Source organism: Coptis chinensis, chromosome 9 (assembly GCF_015680905.1).
Source record: "Coptis chinensis isolate HL-2020 chromosome 9, ASM1568090v1, whole genome shotgun sequence".
NCBI lineage: Eukaryota > Viridiplantae > Streptophyta > Magnoliopsida > Ranunculales > Ranunculaceae > Coptis > Coptis chinensis.
In genome coordinates, this window is record NC_141464.1 from 41,411,872 (window position 1) to 41,435,124 (window position 23,253).

General features: G+C 35.5%; 1 protein-coding gene and 1 long non-coding RNA gene across 5 annotated transcripts; both read right to left on the reverse strand.

Moving 5' to 3' along the window:
• Window positions 1-25: 25 nt before the first annotated feature.
• LOC147476059 (uncharacterized) lies at window positions 26-817 on the reverse strand. Its single transcript, XR_015207472.1, has 4 exons — window positions 801-817; window positions 570-651; window positions 391-467; window positions 26-92 (listed from the first exon to the last, which is right to left on the reverse strand). It is a non-coding gene; the product is annotated as an uncharacterized LOC147476059 (long non-coding RNA).
• An 87-nt stretch (window positions 818-904) lies between these two features.
• On the reverse strand, window positions 905-2,698 carry LOC147476060 (amino acid permease 5-like). 4 transcript variants are annotated; one of them, XM_086582088.1, is made up of 5 exons: window positions 2,513-2,698; window positions 1,883-2,034; window positions 1,363-1,501; window positions 1,152-1,200; window positions 905-1,041 (listed from the first exon to the last, which is right to left on the reverse strand). In XM_086582088.1, the coding sequence occupies exons 3-5, from the start codon at window positions 1,483-1,485 to the stop codon at window positions 962-964; spliced, it is 252 nt and encodes an 83-aa protein (XP_086438214.1). In that variant the 5' UTR covers window positions 1,486-1,501; window positions 1,883-2,034; window positions 2,513-2,698; the 3' UTR covers window positions 905-961. The 4 variants fall into 4 exon arrangements, 1 of the variants encoding a protein (XP_086438214.1); XR_015207467.1 differs by having other exon boundaries at window positions 909-1,041; window positions 1,152-1,234; XR_015207468.1 differs by lacking the exon at window positions 1,152-1,200 and having other exon boundaries at window positions 909-1,041; window positions 2,513-2,697.
• Window positions 2,699-23,253: the final 20,555 nt, after the last annotated feature.

Here is a 23,253-nt window from a genome sequence, read left to right on the forward strand (position 1 = left end):
AGAAATGTCCCGATTTAAGCAATCTTTGTAGGTCCGACCTTTGTAGTGAAAGTCTCTATTAGAGCGACAATCAAGTATACCAAAGCAATTCTCTGCAAGTAAAATAACGAATTCTTGAGAAATTATTTGAATCGGGCAATCGGCTAAGAAATTAGATAGCTCTTGCTATGATCAATTGGCATAGAAAGGCCCAAGCCTAGTTACCAGTCTGTGGATCAAATCATGCATTTAGAATCGTAGGATGGAGTAGGATTGCTAACTCAACCCAAACTTGTGTCGTTGCATGTTATGGGTCTAAATACAGCCCAAGTTGAAATTTACCCTTAGTTCCCTCGGGCTTTCACAGTTTTGTTTTTCTAAAATATGAACAAAAAAAAAGGGTTAGCAAACCTGAAGAATGCCACGCCAATGGATTTGCTTCATGTCAATTCCATAAGAGAGGTCGTCAGGAGCATGAGAGTAGCCACCTTCAATCATATAGAAAGTTGTGTTAGAAAAAAGCCAGAAAAGTTAACAATAAGAAATATTTTGTGCAGAACTTTTATTTCTAAATTTCTTCCATAGATTACCTTGCAAAATAATTCCCCATAAGAGAAGCTTTATCGTTCTAATGATAATTTTCTTAACCGTATCTCCCACTTTTTGGATTCTCTGCAAATTAATAGTAGAACAGCTAAATATGAGATCATCTTCATTCGGTTTCAAAAATTAATCTTGCGCAGTAATGTAGACACATGGATACACTACTATGAAATATGCTAGCCAGGGATTTATAGGATGACAAAGCCCATTAGAATTACCTAAGCTAGCTCCCACAAAGATCACTTGTAGGTATAGTTTCTCTTCCCCTCGTAAGTGGATCGGTGATCGGTAACAATCGCCAAGAACGTTAGAAGTGAACAAAGTAATGAGTGCTAACGCGTCATGAGGGCTATTGGGCCAGCTATCCAACCCAACTGAGCTATATAGCCCATGCTAATGAGAGCACCTCAGAACCGATAACTGCAGTTATTATATGTGCACTTGCAGTCAACAATGTCCCTTCACCAAAAACATGCAAACGCAATCACCATAAGAAATCAAGATACAGGTAAAACAAAGAATGAAACAACTACTTAAAAAACATAATGAAAAATTAATTATAAAAATACCAGTTCGTTTAACGCGGCCATCATCATCGAAAATGTCACCATCTAAATCCTGTTGACATCCTTTATGAAATTCGAACTCATCCCTTTCATTTTAAAGTTTGACACTTTATTTATCAGATTTGAAGCTGAGGTGAAGTGTGTTTACGACATCCTATCAGCTTATTTGTATATTTTGAGGTTTGAACATATCGTCACTATATTTAGCACGTACCTTAAGTGCAAGAGCAATTGCAACACCCACAATAAAGAGAAAAAACGGCATGATGAAATCAGCCAAATGTGCAACCATTCCATAGTGAATGATCAATGCGTGCCCACGCTCCCCCAGCGTCATCCACCAATATCATTATCTGCACGCACCCGAAGAAGGCAAAAAAACGCAAGTTAAAATGCTAGTCCATCATTTCCCAACCCACATAAGGCAATCCAATGCTTTCTTTCTTTTCAGATTGGATTGGAGGGAGAGCACCTTAAAATTTACCATGAAATTGGCCTGAATAGTGTCAAGTGGTAATCAAGTTCAGAGCCACCTAAAGATCAGCCTCTCACATGGTATAAGGTGAGTGCAGTATTATGGTGTTAAGGATATTGAACAATAAGGCAATAATGCAGTGTATAACACAATGAGGGACTCTACCACGTGTATATGGAATAGTAAAGAAATTAATGATGCAGTAATCCTCTCTAGCCTATTTAAGAAATTGATTATTCGGTTCTTTAAGAAAACAAACCTGGTTGATATTGCAGGCCATTGTAGATCTCCCATCTGGAGATGAACCGATTGGTCTGGACATGATAGACATGGGAAAAGGCCTAGCTTGGCTGAACGGTCAAGAGATAGGAAGATATTGGTCTAGAAGAAGCTCTATTCATGAGGAGTCCCCTGCCGAATCGATTCTGAGAGGAAAATTTAGCCCAAACAAATGCAAAGATCGGTTGCGGAGAACCAACTCAAAGATGGTAACACCACTAACAAAGACTGAATTTACAGAAACAGAAGAAACTAATAGTTTCATCAACTTGGTTGTCCTCTTATGCTCAAAATTACCCTGTCACACTGAAATTATGATTTTCAGAAATTGTGACATAAAAGGGAAAAAAGAAAAAGAAAAAAAGTGGCATGAAAACCACCATTCAACTTGGTTTTTCCCTTAAACTTGGAAATTCTAATATTCTTGAAAAATATGCATATGCATTGGGGCATCTTTGCAAGTGCTTGTGTCAGATATTCAAGGTTGAATTTTATCTTGGATGATTCTGATTACATTTCAAAATGTGTAGCTACAATGTACAACTTGAAACTAAGTTTAGATTCATTTCAAATTAAGAATTTCAAGCATCAATACAATATGTCAACGTACCTGGAAATGAGATCAATATGGACAATTCGTGTAAGATTGCTTCAAGATTCACGTTAAGCCTTTGATCTGAAACACGGTACTAAAATGAAAGAGAACTTCATGGACAACTTTGATGCTGAGAGAGTTCTGCTTTAGAAGAAACAGTGCTAGCATTAGATCCAATCTGAAATATAGACTGTTAGAGTCCCATAGAATAAAAGAGATTTTTTTTTTTTTTTTTTTTTTGTAAAAACACATGGGTTACTACTTACTATCACAATGCAGCACATAAACTATTTGTACTATGCTCTATAATTTCTAAACCCATAAAAACACCTCCTCGATCACAGTTCTCGTACCTACTTTCATACAGTTTCTACTTTACATCTGCTTTAAATTGCACTCGATGACAAATCAAATTCTAGCAAACACAAAAAATACGGTATCATGTGTGCATTCATTTGGTAAATGTTGTGATGTTTTCATATTAAGTTGTATTTGCTGTTCAAGCAATGACTCGTGGTTGTTTCCATATACAAAACTATTTGAATTATGGTTATAGCCTTTTGTGCCATGATTAGGATGACCAAGGAACCGATCACGGTGAAGTGTTTCACTATTTGAAAGGGTAATTTATGAATGTTATATCGTGTTCATATTTTATCTTTTTTACTTTCTCGACTAAAAGAACCACAATAAGATCCAATCAAGGCATAACACGTCATACGGAAAAATTAATTCATAAAGAACCAACAAAAAAAAAACAAAGCTACCGATTTCTTTTGTAAAAGAGAATGTTAATTCAAACTAAACTTCATAAGTAAACCCACCAAAGAAACAAACAATAAAATGACAAACCAAATGACATGATGGCTTTCGGACAAATAAACCATTTAGCTTCTCAAAACTCACCTCGCTCAACGATGCCACAGGAGGTATATAGTCGGGGCGTGTTTAGCCACAGAGGCAATGTCGAGGCCTGACCTCCTCGAGAGGGATACTAAGTCGTTCATATAGAGCCATTTTGTTCCTTGGAGGTGCCCTTGGTCCTCCTTTCTCTCATCATTAACATGAAGCCTAGGAAACATAGGGCCTGTGTTCTTATCCTCATCTTTCCCACGTAACCAACCCTTCTACAAAGAAACTCGGCTAAATTACTACGACATTTTTCTTCAAAACCAGTTCTTACAACAATACAACAATTCCAAAAGAACCAACCACCTGAATGAAACAAACAATCTGATTTACACCAATATATTACAACTAACATACACTGAAATACCAAATACTCTTTCAAGTTAAAACTCTTAAATTGCGTGATCGGGACTATCCTCAAAATGCAATAATTCAAGAAGGACCCAACATCGTAATATAATGAAACGGCTTAAATAGTTTTGCTGAAAAAGCATTTATGATTTGCTAATCGTGTGCAGCTTTATCGCGGAAGACCCCCGACCAGAAATCTTCGAGAGTCATCTCACCGAGAGTGGGTGGCTTCTCCTGAGCTTTATCCTCTTAATTACTGCTAGGCTTTCATTCTTAAGAGGGGCTTCGATTATTTTTCCAGGAAGCACACATGTCGTGTTTAAGGTTTTTTTTTGTTTAAGAATGGAGATAAGATTTAAGATTGGAGATAAGATTTAAAAATGGGGTTTTTATCTATTTTGAATTACGAACAATTGAAATCTACAAAAAAAAAAGGCGTATATTTACTTTTTTTTTAAGAAAAATCTGATGTGTCAGTCTCAGAGAAAAAAAGGGGGCTGACGTGGGTCACTGGGAGCATTCTCAACTACTCAGTATTAATGGTCTTTGATTTAGGAGAGGCTTCGGAGACATAAGTAGGACCACACCCACACCTAGTCTTTGGGGTCCACCCGACCTCTTCCCTCATAAATTTGTACCAATAATTGTTTTCAGTGAAAGGACTGAAGCCAACTTCGATAGATGATATAAAGATTGATGTCCCTCAGTTTTTGAATGCTAATTCCCGCCTCCCGCCTCCTGCCTCTATGCGGTTTTACGTTTTACAAGTAAATTCCCATGCCACAGTGTCAATTAAGCTTCCTTTCTGTTTGGTTTCTGCTCCAGATGAAGTTCCTAATTACGTCCTCACTTTCTTACATAACTGCTCTAGGCCATTCATACAAGGCTCTGTTGCGAACTTGTATTTGTTGTTAAGTACATGTTTTTGAGACCACCACTTTTCCTTGAAATGAAAGCATTTTCCCGCATGGCTAGTTGTTTGTGGTACTCACAACCATCATATTGCTCAATATCTCACGGGCCATGCGTAAGTGAAAAAGCTTAAACACCATGAAATGTATAGGTCCAAGATTTGACATTACGTGGAGATGGTCTCTTGCTCCTAAAGAAAATCCACTTCATTTGCCTTGAACATTGAAAGAAATTGAATGTATTTTTTGATGGATTATGTATGGTTAAATTAAATTGATTGGCATAGGCACCACAACCAATATGGACTTTAAACCTAACCTAGATTTCATACTTCGTATTTCGAACGGAAACAACTCCTTTACAGAGCTTATGAGCTTGTAACCTATGAACTTGAGCGGTCAGAAGAAATTTCTTCCCCTAAATTTGGCCAGTTGATTTCGGGCAACTCTGGTGTTCTGGTGAAAATTTTATGTGTTGAAGCCTTGAAGGGTCTTTATATATATATATATATATATATATATATATAATAGCAGTCCCTTTTCATGTTCATCAGGGTGTCTACGTCAGTAAATTTTAAATACCCATTTTTACTCACGGAAAATCAGGGCGATTAAGAAAAAACTATGAGAGAAAAATAGAAATTTACGTAAACCCAAAAACGTTAAAACAACTTAAACCAAAAAAACAAAAAACTAAAAAACTAAAAAAACCCATTCCCCGTCCAAAACCTTTGATTCTCCCTGTTGGGATTACTTTAATCCTACATCTTTAACATGCTAATCTAGTATTGATCAAAAAAATAATTAATTCAAAGCCGTCGAAATTGGAGATTGACAGTAAATAGAAACTTTCCAAAGCTGAATCCAAATCACGTAGTCTTCAGCCTTCTAGTAGTATTTACCACACAACACACTACAAAACACTTTTGCTTTTCTCCTACTTTTAGTTGTACTTTTTCTGGAAAGACTAATATTCCCTTTATCTAAAAAGTCATTCTCTTAGATCTGGGCTACCACGAGGATATCCCTATAGGGATGAGTGTTTCGAGACCGAGATCCAACGGTCTGAAAATCAAAAACAAAAAGGAAGAGAGAGAATATGGGTTTGTTTTTGATTTTCGGACCGTTAGATCTCGAATCCAACGGTCTCGGTTGGCATCCCTATAAGGATATCCTTGTGGTAGACGAACTCCATTATCTTATATAGAGAAACTTTGAGAATATGTAGATGTGTGTGTAGTGGGATCCACTTAGGATTCCAAGTCTTATTTTAAGAAGACAAGTCCTTGTCATACAAGTACTTGTATTTGATATATTAAAACTCTTTTAATATATATCTCTTTAATATGGAAAGTGCCCATTAACAAATACATATTTACAATAAGGCCCTTGGAACTTTCAAGAAAGTCCTTTCCTACCATTAATTATATCTAAGTCCCTCCACCTATCTTGTATTCACAATTAGACCATTGGGAATTTGTTCTTCACTGTCACACCCATGTCTAATTGACCCAATTTGACATTTAACATCAATTGAGCATTAAGAAACTATTTCTTATACCGGCCGAGTTTGAGCTCAATTAGTTATGTTACAATTTCCTAATACATAACTCCGTAGAGTGGTGGATCCTTTATTAGAATTCGTGATTTAAGATGTCCTACATTTATTACCCAAAACGTTAAGTCTAGTCTATGAATAGACATTACTTTTTAACGTCTCAAAGTAATAAATTTGAGACACAATGAATTTTCACAATTCCTCAAGTCTAGGGATTAATTGGTAGAGTGAGATTTGCACACTAACCTTAACAGTGAATTTATAGTGTGTTCTCATTTTGATCCCCTCGATTAATGGATCATGTGACTACAACAATATACAAATTTAGAGTCATACTCAAATGATTGAGATATCATCATCCTATCATATAGCAGTTATGTATATTACATCTTATAAGTGAAGCATCCGACTTCACCCTAATCACAGTATTCTAGGTAAATAGATACAATCAAATCTCCCGCACATGACTCTTCATATGCTTGATTGTTCTAATTCTATTACCTATGGAACTTATGGTTTCATCATATGATATTAGTTCACCCATATGCATAATAATAAGATTCATGTATTTAATTAAACATCATCATGTATAATCAATAAACGTTCATTGGCTTTGTAAAGGCCAAAAATCCCAACAATCTCCTACTGGCCTTCAAAGCCATTTAACAACTACTCTAAGACCTATATTATCCATGTGACTCTCAAAAGGATGAATAGGCAAAGCTTTAGTAAAAGGGTCTGCAAGATTCTCAGCTGTAGGAATCTTTGTAACTGTAATATCACCACGCTGCACAATTTCACGTATCAAATGATACTTACGCTCCACATGCTTTGACCTCTTATGATACCTAGGCTCTTTAGACTGACCACTCTGGTATCTACTGACCATCCCAACTGCAAAGCAAATGTCCGGTCTAGTACACAACATGGCGTACATCAAACTTCCTACTGCCGAAGCATAAGGACATGCATGCATTTTCTTCTTTTCCTCAGGTGTTTTAGGACACTGATCCTTGGAAAGAGAAATTCCATGTCTAAAAGGCATTAAGCCTTTCTTGGAATCTTGCATAGCAAACTTGACCAATAACTTATCAACATAAGCCGACTGGGACAATCCTAACATCCTATTCTTGCGATCTCGCAAAAGCTTGATCCCTAGGATGTAGCTTGCATCACTTAAATCTTTCATTTCAAAGTGATTAGATAACCATATTTTCACCGTAGACAATTTTCCTACATCATTCCCAATGAGTAGTATATCATCTACATATAAAACCAAAAACATAACAATTTTACTCTCAACCTTCTTGTAAACACAAGGTTCTTCCTCACATTGATCAAAACCAAACGATTTGATTGCTTGATCAAAACATACATTCCAACTCCTTGAAGCTTGTTTAAGGCCATAAATGGACTTCTTTAGCTTGCATACTCTATGCTCTTGTCTAGGAACTATAAAGCCTTCAGGTTGGACTATATAAATATCCTCCTTGATTGTACCATTCAAAAAGGCGGTCTTTACATCCATCTGCCAAATCTCATAGTCATAATGAGCAGCAATCGAAAGGACTCTAATGGACTTAAGCATAGCCACTGGCGAGAAAGTTTCCTCATAATCGATACCCTCTTTTTGAGTAAATCCTTTCGCCACCAGTCTCGCTTTAAAAGTCTCTACCTTTCTATCGGCTCCTCTTTTCCTTTTGAATAACCATTTATTCTTAATAGGCTTAATATTTGGTAGAGGATCTACAAGTTCCCAGACATTGTTGGAATACATGGACTCCATTTCCGATCTCATTGCTTCAAGCCATTTTCTTGAATCAATGTCAAAAATTGCTTCTTCGTAGTTCATAGGATCTACATCCTAATCATCTTATATAACAGAGAAAGTTTCCCCTAATAGGGTTAACTTTTCTGGAGGTCTAATTGCCCTCCCACTACGACGAAGTACTGGAGTAGGTTCAGGTAAACTCGGAACTTCATTTGGAAGGCTTTCATCTAAACTAGGAGTTAATTCAGATTGAACATTGCCAGGAGTATCTGCCGTCATTTCTTCAATGACCATTTCACTACGAGGTTTTCGTTTCACAATATAATCTTCCTCGAGATACTTCACATTTGTACTCACAAACACTGTTTGTTCTCTTGGATTATAAAATAAACCACCTCGAGTTCCTTTTGGATACCCTATAAACATACATACTTCAGTTCTTGATTCTAACTTGTCAGTCTTTCCTTTTAGTACATGCGCAGGACAACCCCATACATGTATGTGGTGTAAACTCGGCTTTCGCCCGGACCATAACTCCCTAGGAGTTTTAGGAACTGACTTAGAAGGGACCAAATTCAAAATATATATCGCTGTTTCTAAGGCGTATCCCCAAAAAGATATAGGTAGAGTTGAATAACTCATCATGGACCGAACCATATCCAATAAGGTTCTGTTCCTTCTTTCAGAAACCCCATTCTGTTGTGGAGTTCTTGGTGCACTTAATTGAGACAAAATCCCATTTTGCATTAATTACTCTTTGAACTCATCTGAGAGGTATTCACCACCTCGATCTGATCGAAGTGTTTTAATTGGTTTATCAGTTTGCTTTTCAGCTTCTGCTTTGAATTCTTTGAACTTTTCAAAAGATTCAGACTTTTTGTGCATCAAATACACATAACCATACCTTGAATAATCATTAGTAAAAGTGATAAAATATTCTAAGTTACCTCTTGCTTTCACATTAATAGGTCCACATACATCGGTATGTACTAACTCCAATAACTCTGTGGCTCTTGACCCCTTAGCTTTAAAGGATCTCTTAGTCATCTTTCCTTCTAAGCAAGACTCACAAGTTGGGAAAGGTTCTAAAGAGAGTGAACTTAAAACTCCATCTTTCACCAACCTCAATCCTATTTAGATTGATATGACCAAGTCTTAAATGCCATAAGTATGTTAGATTAAAAGAAGTTGACTTCCTCTTTTGAGGCAAGACCTTTGATGAATTACCAACAACAGTATCATTTATTTCTAGCATAGGAGAAAGTATATAGAGACCATTTTCTAAAGTACCAGAGGCAATAAACTTTCCATTTAGTCTGATTACAACCTTTGAATCAAATGAAGTGGAATATCCTGACTTATTAAGTGCAGAAACAGAAACCAAATTTCTCCTTATCTCTGGAACATAGTAACAGTCTTCTAAAACCAACATTTTCTCACCTAATGCTAAACAATAAACTCCTACTGATACTGCGGCAACCTTTGCCTTTGTACCTAGTGTCAAGTACACCTCTCCTTCATTCAACCTTCTTGTTTCCTGAAACCCATGTAATATATTACAAACGTGGTTAGTGGCCCCTGAGTCCACACACTAGGTGTCAGAAGGAAAAACCAACAAATTGGTTTCAAGAATAAAGGATTGCATACATTCTTTATCTATTTGTTTCAAAAACAGATACTCCCCACAGTTCCGCTTCCAATGACCAGGCTTTTCACAATGGTAACAATTACCCTTTGTTTTAGCCCAACTTTCAGCAGTCAAGATAGATGCTAAGGGATTGAGAATAGATAGTGACATATCTGGAACATTTACATATACACAAAAATTATTATAATGCATTTAATATTGGTTTTGGGAATTTAATAAACCAATTTTCCGCTTATATAATAAAAATACAACACCCTCCATATTGTATCAATAAGACAAATATAAGCAATGGAAACTTAATACTTATGAATAATCTCTTATCCGTAGGGCATCAAAATTATTCAACTTAATCAGGCGAGTTCTTCTAGACCCATCAATTTTACATACATATAATATGATTTCCATTATTATTACTTTTGCTACTAAAACATAATTGCACAAACCGTAGGGCTGTCAACTATGTTTAGCCAAGTGTACCATCATCATAATTCATTAATATAACTGCGAGATAATGAATCTGTAAGGGAAAACACTCCCACTAGCCATACATGAATTTTTCTTCTTGAGAATAGACAATAGGCAAAAATATTTTAGCATGCAATTAATTTATCCGTAGGGATCATATTAATCACATCTATAAATATAATTCTTATTGAATTGATAACGGTGTAGCAAAGGATTTAATTCGTAAATTAAATGCCTTTACCACTTGCTTTATATAGAATGAGGGTATTAGTGCTTAAAAGTCAACACTTTATACATATACTATATGGCCCATAGAACCAAGTCAAAAGTTACTGTTCAAAAAAAATTGTCATGCATGCATATACCATAGTACAGCACATAACATGCATCTCATGAACCATGCATTCCTTTAAGAATGTAGTAGGGGGGTGGTCCATGTTTCATAAAGTGATTTCTGTCTTATATGCAAAGATAAAGATGTTCCCATTATTTTTTTTTTTCTTACAGCAGGTTTCGAAAAAAATTCCCATTCCTCACATGCTTATGCTTATAAAAAATATGAATTAAAAGCACCTATTGTCTTACATCAAAGAACTTTATACAAAGCATCTTATGTAAACAATATTTTATAGGATAAAACCGATACTGTAAAAACTTCAATATACGCATGTAACCGAAATCAACATATCATAGCCAGATAAAAAAAAACGATCAATATATGTTAACCTCCAAATAAAACATGTGATCATATTAATTAAATAATAAACCATGTCTATAACCCATATACATCTTTATCATTTTTTTTTTATTATTATAGTATGTACTAATACTTAAAAAAAATTGAACCTTTATTACTTAGAACATGCAGATATGAAATTACCATGTATCTCATATAAAATTTTCAGATCTGATTATTCTTTTTAAAAACAAATAAAAAATAGATAATAGCATGACCCGCTCTGATACCACTTGTTGGGATTACTTTAATCCTACATCTTTAACATGCTAATCTAGTATTGATCAAAAAAATAATTAAAAGAAAAATACCTTCAAAGCCGCCGAAATTGGAGATTGACAGTAAATAAAAACTTTCCAAAGCTGAATCCAAATCACGTAGTCTTCAGCCTTCTAGTAGTATTCACCAGACAACACACTACAAAACACTTTGGCTTTTCTCCTACTTTTAGTTGTACTTTTTCTGGAAAGACTAATAGTCCATTTCTCTAAAAAGTCATTCTCTTATATAGAGAAACTTTGAGAATACGTAGATGTGTGTGTAGTGGGATCCACTTAGGATTCCAAGTCTTATCTTAAGAAGACAGGTCCTTGTCATACAAGTACTTGTACTTGATATATTAAAACCCTTTTAATATATATCTCTTTAATATGGAAAGTGCCCATTAACAAATCCATATTTATAATAAGGCCCTTGGAACTTTCAAGAAAGTCCTTTCCTACCATTAATTATATCTAAGTCCCTCCACCTATCTTGTATTCACAATTAGACCATTGGGAATTTGTTCTTCACTGTCACACCCATGTCTAATTGACCCAATTTGACATTTAACATCAATTGAGCATTAAGAAACTATTTCTTATACCGGCTGGGTTTGAGCTCAATTAGTTATGTCACAATTTCCTAATACATAACTCCGTAGAGTGGTGGATCCTTTATTAGAATTCGTGATTCAAGACCTCCTACATTTATTATCCAAAACGTTAAGTCTAGTATATGAATAGACATTACTTTTTAACGTCTCAAAGTAATAAATTTGAGACACAATGAATTTTCACAATTCCTTAAGTCTAGGGATTAATTGGTAGAGTGAGATCTGCACACTAACCTTAACAGTGAATTTATAGTGTGTTCTCACTTTGATCCCCTCAGTGTCAGTCATGTGACTACACCAATATACAAACTTAGAGTCATACTCAAATGATTGAGATATCATCATCCTATCATATAGCAGTTATGTATATTACAGTCTTATAAGTGAAGCGTCTGACTTCACCCCTAACTGTGAGTATTCTAGGTAAATAGATACAATCAAATCTCCAGCACATGACTCTTCATATGCTTGATTGTTCTAATTCTATTACCTATGAAACTTATGGTTTCATCATATGATATTAGTTCACCCATATGCATAATAATAAGATTCATGTATTTAATTAAACATCATCATGTATAATCAATAAACCTTCATTGGCTTTGTAAAGGCCAAATATCCCAACACTCCCCTCACGAAAGATCTTTCACTCAAAAGATTTTCTATATACAGATGAAGAAGAAATCACTTCAGAAGCTTTACTAGGATATTTCATCAACCTTGGCGCCTCCTTGTGCTTGGTTCAAAGGATCTGCAGATTCGAATTGTTTTATTCTTTTAAGGACACTCAGGCTCCAGCAATAGAATCTATGAGGTTTGATAGTGAAGAGAATATTACAAGACGACACGATTGAACAACATGAGTGTGACTATTCCATCGAATGGTTCTATAGATTTCCACATCTTCTTATTCTGTTCAATCGTTTCTTCGTATTTAGATAAGGTAGAAATCAGATTGGCAGTGTTAGTTCTTTAAGATAGGAGACTCTGAAAACGGCTTCGAGTTGGTAAGCTACTAGTTGTTAGGAATATACAACTTAATTGTACTTACTCTTTTCCAATTACCAAATTATACAAACCTTTTGTCTTGTAAGTGTCTTGTACTTCTTAGTTAAATCCAAGCCTAGTGTAGATACACTAGGTCCTTAAGAGAGATTTTCCCCTCACGGTGCTTGAAGGTTGATGGGAAACTATCTCCCAAGATAAAATGAATTTTCTTCTATAGAAAGCTAGTACTTCAATTCTATAGAATCAGGGAACACAACATAGTATTTGACTAAGAACAGAGGGAGAAGAGAAAGATCGAACTCTGTGTGATATGGTGTGTCTTTCTCTCCAAATTCATCCACTATTTATAGGTGAATGGTGCCTCTTCGAAACAACACAGTGACTCTTGGGAAAAAGTAAGTAACTCTTTGAAAAGTCACATGTTTCGAAAGGACACTCCATTTCGGCATAAATCACTGTTACGAACCAGTGCCTATTTCGAAAGGCACACCTTTTCGGCATGATGCACTGTTTCGAACCAGTGCACATTTTGAAAGGTCGAACATTTTCGACATAATGCACTATTTCGAACTAGTGCACCCTTTCAAAAGGTTTTTCTTACTTTATGTACTATTTCAAGAGAAACCCATTTCATCTCAAGTGGGGTAACTTGGGAGACAAATTACTCATTCATATCTCAATGGATTTGTGCAAATCCATTTTTCTAACACTAGTTTTGTAATCCATTCAGTACTCTTATTTCCGTGAATTTACAGTAGTAATGACACTCTTGAAGTAGAGATTAATAGTATTTGTAACTTTTTGGATGCAGATGCACCTTTTGCTGAAGTGATCACATTGAAGGAAACATGTGAGTACTATATGTCTCTATAAGTATATTCTTCTTCAGTGATACTTCTATGATTTAGTCCAATTTATTTAATATTTAGTTTAACATCATTGTTATTGTTATTGCTTTTGTTTGGTAATTTGTTTAGTGCGAGTCTAAAAATCAATCCATGGAATTGCTCAATGAGCTAGCTAGCTGTATCGGTGTGCTTGCTATTATAACTAAAGCTTTGGTGTGGTTTGACAGGTTGATGAATCACATGTATTCAAAAAAAAAATTCCAATCTAAGTTAGATGTTCATATTTTACGTTATTTTCTGCATTCTATAGCAGTATTTTGTTAACAAGTAGTGGTCGTATTTTCAATAACATTGTTTCAAACAACGAAATTGATTTGAACAAAACTTACTTTCCCCCTTAATTTCAGCTTGAGTGGTTTGTCAAGGATTAAAATAATATTATGAATTTTTATTTTGAACAAAGTATCAGTACTATTTGATTATTTTAGTTGGGACAGTGTAAAAAATGCATATTTATTGATGAAGTTCTCATAGACTTACTAGAACTGATTCACTTACAAGTACTTTCAAAGTCGTTTCTTGGCCTAGCAATGTCATAAGATAGCTAACTTTAAATCAGCGAGAATAATGCATAGCTTATTCAATTGAAATATTACTTATTGGTTTTTCCTTTGAAAGTTTAATTTAGATGTAGGGCGCGCATTTTGTTTAGTCATATTATTTTTTGATATTTAGCAACTTTGTCTGCTACTAGGTTGGTCTCTCCTCGAATATATGCAAGACAATAGAAAAAAAAGCTTTCTTCATGCACTCTTTCTGTATGCTTTGCACTTGCCATTAACATTGTCTATATGACCATCTAATTCACTATAGTATATGTAATAAGGTAAGAAGGATTAGATCCTTCAACTTTAGTAATTCTAAAATTTCTTAGATAGATCAAACACCCTAAAATTTCAACTTTAGAGTGTATTTGACAACTGAGACTGGAAACTAATTAGGAATAGAATGTAGTTGGAAACCATTGGAATGGAATCTACTATAATAGAATTTGATTCCAACTTATAAAATGTGTGTTTGGCAAATGTTTAGAAATCATCCAAATTCAATTCCTATTTAAATTAATGTGTTTGGTTGCCATATAGAATTCTCTAATAGACTCCAACTTTTAGTTTATTTCATTTCATTTTATTTTTTTCCCTACTTTTGGATTAGAAATAAGAAATTGATTCCCACAGTCTAGGATTCCTTTGGATTAACAGGGGCCTCAAAAAGACTTAATAAAAGGAATTGGAGTCCGTTTAGAATACAATTATATTGGATTCCATGCCTCCAAACAGACCAAAAGTGAGTAGTCCACCAAGGATTCTAATTAATTCCACTCCTCAAGTCCAATTCCCGGTAAACAAACACACCCTTAGTATTAAGGTAAGTGGAATTAGCCGTATGTCCATCTTAATTCATGCAATTTGGAAATAAAATTGGTTTTGGTTAGTTGATTTTAATTTTCTATATTTTCTCTTCTTATTGCGTTATTCCTTTATATTTTTTTCATTTGACATTTCTTATATGGGAGGAGTTATAGGGACATATCTTATCTTAACACGTAAACAAACTCAAAATCATTAAGCCATTTATAAGTTTTGGATTAGCTAATTTTTTTGTAGATATGACTTCCTAACTATTTTAAGCATTGTCACAAATAATCAAAAAAATAAAAAATTTCTAAACTTGCCAAATATAGTATCCAAAATGGTGAAAATGAATAGTCTATAATTAGCCAAATTTTGTAAATTGTTAACTACATTTGGCAAGTTTGAATTTTTTTATTATTTGTGACAATGTTTAGAATAGTTGGGAGATCATAACTACAAAAAATTAGCCTAATTCAAAACTTATAAATGTCCTAACAATTTTGAGTTTGTTTACGTGTTAAGATAAAATATGTCCCTAGAACCCCTCCCACCCTTCTTATATTTACCAAACCAAGTTCTTCCTTATGAAGCTGAATAAAACAGATGTGACACCATAACCAAAAAAACTATTTTCGATCGCATACGTAGAAAAGCAAAGAGTTTCCCAGTGCTTGCTCCATCAGATGTAATGGATTCTTCTATATTAGAGATATCGATATGTAAAGGTAGATATCCATATGAGAGTCGGAATGAACTTCACATGGTTACTGAGGTACCAGACTCAGATAGAGATAAAATCCGCACAGAGACATTGTAACTATTTCATATTCAGAACCAGGAGATCCAGAAAATCACAATTATGGTACCGATGAAGATACAATTTCTACATATCATATCAAGGCCAAGAGGCAGGGATATTTAAGGAGGACATGATGGAAGGTACAGAGATTATATATGTACAATCCATTTATTGTTATCTGCCTATTTAATGGAACCTTACCTATTTATTTTTCTTTATCCAAGTTGGTCGTGCTGCTGAATCTGAAGAAAGTAGCTTTAGTGCAGTAACTTAAGAAACTGTATTTGATCATATTCATAAAAAAGCTAAGAACTTCCCAGATTTTACTACAACAAAGGTCATGGAATTAGAGCCTTTGACGCCTACGAGAGATTGCTTCAACAAGGAACAATCGAACTACCTTAGAGCATTCCCAATGCAAGTCACAAATATTCACCTCCACGTAGGCAGTATTTCCCCTCTTTTCCACCGTTTAGGTGAAAAGCAAGGTGAGGTTGCCCAATGCAAAGGTGAAAAATAATCTCGGACGGGATGTTAGATTCTGTCTGAATGTAAAAATTGAAAAAAACGCGCCGGATGGAATGAAACATCCCGTCTGAAGTTTAAAAAAATGAAAAAAAAGTTGAAAACACGCGAGATGGAATCCAACATCCCGTCCGAAAAAAAAACTGATTTTTTTTTTAAAAACACACGAGACGGAATCCAACATCCCGTCCGAAGTTCACAACTCAGCCACTATCTCGGTTGAAGGTTTCACCCTCGTTTTGACTTGGGAAAATAGTCACCAAGATATTCACCTTTGCATTGGGCAAAAGTTTTGAACCATAAGGAGGTGAATAAAGTCACATTCCCACCATATCCACCTGCATTGGGAATGCTCTTATGTTGTTGGAGTTCACCAAGGAATAGATTTTAGTACCCAAAGAGAGACAAAGGTACGTGGTTCCAGATTCTGGACATGGAGAGGTGGAAGAACATATCTATAGATTCAACAACGATGCAAAGGAGAAACATCATGCATAAACTTTTTGGGAACTCAAATGATAGGAGCAGAGAACAATGCCAGTCCATTTCGGCTACAACCACTGATCAAATGGGACTGAAGTTATCATATTACAATATTTTAGAGGTTCAGGAAGTCACCCAGCCAAGTCACAAGAGAAGACCTGCTTTACCATTACAAGGTGTAGGAGAATATAACAATAAACAGCAACGCGGCTCAAATGGATCAAATAGGCAATTGTGTGCATTAGATGTAATGGGTGAAAACAAAGAAGTACAATCCTTTCTTGGGTTTGCGAGTGTTTTTTCATTTATCTGATTTCTTTTCAGTATAAAGCAAGATGGTGACTTAGCTGATGACTGAAATCCAAGCTTCTTAGGAGGACAAGATTCAAAATCTGGAGCATTCATTGTGGCTATTGATCAGCTCCCAAATGTGCATTTTATTATCCATATATTGCTACATTACAGCCTTTCTGACGCTTAACAAAAAGACAACTCATAGCTTTTATTGTATTTTTCAGGTTATGGAGTATTTCATACCACTTATCATAAGAGTTGCGTCTTAACACCAAAAGGAGCCTTAATCACGCTTATTATGAAGACCAGTAGTTACTATGGAAAAGTACTGAATAAGTCAAAGTCAATGGTCAAAGGTCAAAGCTCTCAATTCAAAAGACCAAAGATGGAGGCCTTTATCTCAAAATATGACATTCTCCCAAAACCTACCTTGGCCAAGAAGACATCAAAAAGCAAAAGCAAAAACAAAAGAAAAAGTGAAGTGTGAGGTGTCTAATTTGTAATGGAGAAAGGCAAATCTGTAAAAGGTAAAAGTAGGGGTATATAACCCAAAAGTAAGGGAGATAGAAACCATCCATTGTCTTAGGATCCAAACCATTTGGTTTGTTTAATTTCTTGTCTAGTTTTTCAATTCATATTTTTATTTTATTGTTGTTTTATTTCCTTTCAATAAAACTTGTTATTTACTTGTTCTTATTTCAACCTAAACTTGTTATTTACTTGTTCTTATTTCAAGTTTTAATCAATCTTTCCTTCCATGTTTTCAAGTCATTTCAATACCAACAATTAAAGCTTTTAAGTTTTCATTAGCTTAAAACCATTCTAATCTATACAAGAGTCTACCTTTCGTCTTCACATCTCCCTTACTCAAACTCTAAACAATTTAGGATGAACCTCACTTCTAAAACAAATTGTTTTGAAGTTACCACCACTATCTAAAGCTTCAAATGGTGATGCCATCATGGATTGAAGGAGTGAGAGTAATTGGTTGAGAATCTAAGAAAGGAGCATCATTCTCATCTCTCCATTTCTATTTTTTTTTCAATTTTTGTCATTTTATTTTATTGTTTCTCGGTACTGATCTACTTTCTTAATTACAAATCAGGTTGCGAGACAACAAAATTGGAAAGGAGCTGAAGACACAGCCAAAAGACGACTGAAGTTCACCGGCACCGACAGGTGACCACAAGTGGGCTAGGGGTGACCGCCTAGTCACCTCCAGAGAAGTGGGTCTAGTTTTTTGGCAGCTTCATTGGTTTTTGATGAATAGTTGTACTCCAAGCCCAGATTTTGTAATAGAGTAGGAGAAGTCAGTGAAACTTGTTTGTAATAGTTAGAGATAAAAGGAAAAACAAAAAAAATTAGGAAAAATTGGTTTTTTTATTGATTCTATATGATGAACATGAGTTAAACTTGGTTTAAGTTATATACTTAGTAAGAGATTAGAGTTTTAATTGCCTTGGGAAGTTCAAGTGCGTGAGAAAAATTGTGGATCATAGCTCACACACTATGAATCAACTTGGTAATCAACACTCTAAGTCCATTTAACTCTAGTTAATCTAGTTTATATATCAATCTAAAACTAGTTAATTAGATTAGTATAATATTAGTTTAGTATTAAGTTTGGGCCCTTGAAGGTAAATTTGTATAAATTGTCAAAAATCCAACTTGTGGGCTTTTTAAGTGGGCCTTTATTGTAACTTAAAACAGGATAAAACTCGAAAGGTTGGGCCTGATTTTCAGATCACGCGCCAATCGACGTCGCCTTCTCCTCAAACAGCGTGTAAGCACGGCTTGAGAGGTAAATTCTAAACCTCCTCGAAGCCCAAGTAAGAGGATACCTTGTGTGTTCAAGCATGCTTACGTGATTGTTTGAAATTAACTTTCCGCACTGCAATTTGCATTCGCGCATAAGGCTGAACCCGAGCCATATAACAACTATTGGGAAGTCATTACCCAATGTAGGTAAATTGGATGTTGCTTGATTCTTGAAAGCTCTATACCAAAAAAAAAATGAATTAAAATCAATCAACTAGAGCCCAAAGTAGTCACGCTCCTCTAGAAAAAAGACAAAAATATAGCCACGAGGATTTAGAGTAATAAGTTACCATATTCAATTATGGTGGACCAACTACCTTCCTCACTCCCCTCCCCCAGATTCATCGTGAGTGAGATTCTTGGTAGCACACCACTTGGTGAAGTGACTTCCTACTCTTCTGAGACGTGTAGTAGAGCCATCCTAGTCTCGCGCCCAATTGTTCCTCTGAACATGGCATAGTAAAATATAGACCAAAAGTAAAGTTTTCAAAACTCCATACTTACAAAAATGAATTTCTAATTCTTGAGCATACATTGCACCGTTTGTGCATGTTAGGATAGTTTATGATACTGCGTTCAGGCACTTCTAGTATTAGCAAGAATAAAACTTATTCACATAGGAGAGCTCATCGCCCTAGACAATCTCCTGTTTATAGTCCTCCATCTCATAAGATGGTTGACGAAGTAGTGCAAGCAAAAGAGCCTCTCTCCAACTTCCACACACCATTGCAAAATGGGCCTCCATCTTGTATACGACTCACACCGCTCACGAGCGATTTTTGCATTCCACCGAACGTGTTCAATTTTCTACCCATCTTCCACAAGTTAGAACATGAGTTACCGTACGAGCATCTACGCTGGATACATGAAGTATGTAATACCTTTCATCATCCGGTCATCACCGACGATCAGGTTAAGCTATGAGTGTTTCCTTTCACTCTAGCTGGTAAGAGTCACGCTTGACTTTTTTCACAGAAGGCCTACTCTTTCGATACATGGGAAAATGTTGTGTTCTCCTTCATGAAGAAGTACTTTCCACCGAAGAAAACAGAAAAGATAAGAATCAAGATACAATTCTTCAGACATAGTCCGAGTAAGACATTTTCTGAAGCATTGGATAGATTCTCTAACCTACTCCATTCATGTCCTCACCATAAACTAGAAAAATCCACTCTTGTCCAATGTTTCTTCAAAGGCCTTCTCCCAGAACACAAAGTAACCCTCGACATCATTAGTAATTATAATTTTTTGGATAGAGGTGCAATTGAAGCCTTAACCTTTCTTGAAAACCAAGCTGAAAAGAGCACCCATTGGGCGACATAAACAATTCCATAATAGCCCAACCCAGTACATCTAAGGCTAGTGGTAATTTTGAGGTGAAATCATATCCAAAAATCAAAACCTTAATCGAAACCCTCACAAGAAAGATAGATGCCCTCACAACCAAACAAAAAGATCAAACCCCTAATCCTGTCATGAACGTAAATGCCACCATGCAATTTCTGTCTAAGCTTAAATCATATAGATGCCACCTGTCCCTTGATTACAAACCTATCATCACTTCAGCCAGAAGAAGTATATGTTTTCAATGTACCAAATGTACTATGGAGACAACATCCAAACTTTGCATGGACCAACATTCTGCAAAATGTTACTATACCGCAAAACCAAACACCACTAGGTTTCAACAAACCAACAAATACATTCAGACAAGGACAAGGACAAGGACAAGGTACCTATAACAATCAGAACAGAGTATTGGTTCCAACCTAGTTTAACCAGAACTATCAAAACCCATCTATCAACAACCAAAGAAACTTAGTTCCCATTACACCATCAACTAGTGTCCAAACAGATAAGCTTACCGAAATAATGCTATCTGTCATGCAACAGCAAACCCAAATCCTAGCATCCATGTAACAATCTCTAAACTTGTTAGCCTAAGATAAAACCCAAAAAGGTGTATTCCTAGGTTAGGCTATTTCTAATCATAAACCAACAAACACAGCCTTTGAAGCAACAAGCAACGTGAACGAAGCTAGAGCGCTAAAACCTCTTTCTTAATCATTCCATCTAAGAGGATTGACTCCTCTTTTATGATGTATTCCTTTCCCATTCCATTCCATCTTTTGCATTAAGGGGATACATTAATAAGGTAATCAGGCCTCTCCACTTGGAGGGTGTGGTTGTAAGTGTTGAATCCTTAGTCCACAGTATATCTCGCATATTCTTTGTAAAATATTTTTTACTCGTCGTTGGAGTAAGTGTGAACCTATGGAATGAGTATACAAATTTTTTTTTATTTATTTTACACTTCTTTTTCAAAAATGTTCGTTTTCTTTGTGTTGTTAATGATAGATTCTCGATACATCAATAGTTAAGTGATTTTTCAAAATGGGCAATGGATTTTACACAGACTAACCCCTAGAACAATGTAATCTAGGGGCGGTTTGACATCAACTTTGCTTACTAAGGGTTGTATATATCACCGAGCTATTCGCCCGGGTTAGGATATTTCATGTCTTGCGCAGTAAATCCCCCAACACACCTAGCTGAATCTCTGTCTATCTAGATTGGGTTCGCCACAGAGCCGACATGAAAGTTGCCTAAGATTATCTGTTATGATTTGTTTTCAAGTAGAAACATCTAGAATCACTGCTTTTGAGAACGAGTTTCTTAAAATATTACTCTATAGTTTTCAAAATCAGAAGATATAAAAATGAAAGTTATACGCTCGGAGTAACCAAAGTGACACCGGATTAACGTATAATTTTATCTTCTTGGCAAAACCTCTATATGGATAGAGATATATTTTGAATGAGAAAACCAACTAAAAAAACGAGGCGTCTCCAAATGAGAATTAAACAAATAGAGTAACCCAAAGTGATACTATTCTTGTTTAATTCTATATTTTGCCTCCACCTCTCTATTTTGTCTCGAGAATCTGATGTTAAAAGACTAAAAAAAATTCAAAATTTCAAAATTTTCCGTTCGTAAAAATCTTTCCCTTCTCGTTTAAATCCTTTCCTTTTCTAAATCTCTCTCGTTTCTGAAAAACTTTTCAAAAATGTCTTCTGTAGCAAACAAAAACCCTCCACCTAGCAAGACTAGATGGATTAGTTTCAATGATCATGTGCAAGCATTACCTAGAGAACTACAACTTAAGATATGGATAGATATACCGAAAATCATTCCTGGTTTAGGTAAGAGTTCATACGCACGTAAGAGACGAGCTATGAGAGAAGGGGGTGCTTGAATTGTCAAACACCAACTTACCCCAGTCTTCAACCTTATAATAATTCTATTTATAAAGTCTACATGTGTTATCCCCCAGTGCATTACGCTCGGTCTAAGAGAGTAATCCAGCTATCTGGTTGGGATTGACTTGAGTTTTCAAACACTTCCAAGTCTTGAGAATCTGACTTAAAACGACCCACCTTTTTAAAATTTCAATCAAACTTATTTAAACCCCAAAAAAATTAATTAAAATTTTCTTTCTGTTATCTGCACATATTTTTCTACAGTTCCTGTAAAGTTCTTTCCATCATTTGTTTTTTATCCATCATTGGATGTGAGTGTACCCTATACCGTTATGTTGCATTTTTTATGCTGATCGTTTTGGTACCTCACGGGTCAAGATCGGACGAGTAACAAAGCGCGGATCGGTTCTTCAAGTTGGCAAGACACTGAGGACAAGATCAAAATTTCCTAATTTTATTTGGGCTTGAGCCAAAATTTCAATTTCTTTAAAGAGGCACGTGCCATCAAACTATTTAACCCACACGACCACCCACATTCCATCTTCTCCATCGTGAAAATCCCCAACCCTAGCTGCCCACACCAACTCGCGCCTGTCCCCTTCTAGCTCACGACCGCCCCTACACCTATTCACACCACCACTCCAAGTTTTTATAGCCGACCCCATTTTCAACCCCCATTCCAACAAGAAACCCCAATTTCATCAATTCCTACTCCAAATGGCTCGAGTTCTTAAAATAGTGTCGAGAGCAAAATTTTCAAGACTTCTTCTATTCCGATCTATTTGAAGTGCACTTCAAAGTTGAGATTAGAAGAAGAGGATGGGAACCCTTGGTTTTGTTGGAAGTTGTAGACATCTAATTTTTGTATCCTAGGCATAATTCATTCACGATTTTGTCTTGAATTAAATTTGATCATATAAGGTGATTTGCTTTCTAGAGTCTTTATTTCTACATCAAAATTCTTTCTTTTCATCTTATTTTAGCATCTTTAGACTCTTCTCATCATGTTCTAGCTATGGCTGAAGTTTCGTTGTTTTCTGAGTTTTGAACTAAAAATGACCAAAATGCCCCTATAACCCTTTG

Coding starts and splice junctions, on each gene's coding strand:
- LOC147476060 (XM_086582088.1), bottom strand. CDS start 1,485: ATGACGCTGGGGGAGCGTGGGCACGCATTGATCATTCACTATGGAATG. Junction 1,201..1,362: donor CAATTGCTCTTGCACTTAAG/GTACGTGCTAAA, acceptor GGATGTCAACAG/GATTTAGATGGTGACATTTT. Junction 1,042..1,151: donor TGGCCGCGTTAAACGAACTG/GTATTTTTATAA, acceptor TTTTTGGTGAAG/GGACATTGTTGACTGCAAGT.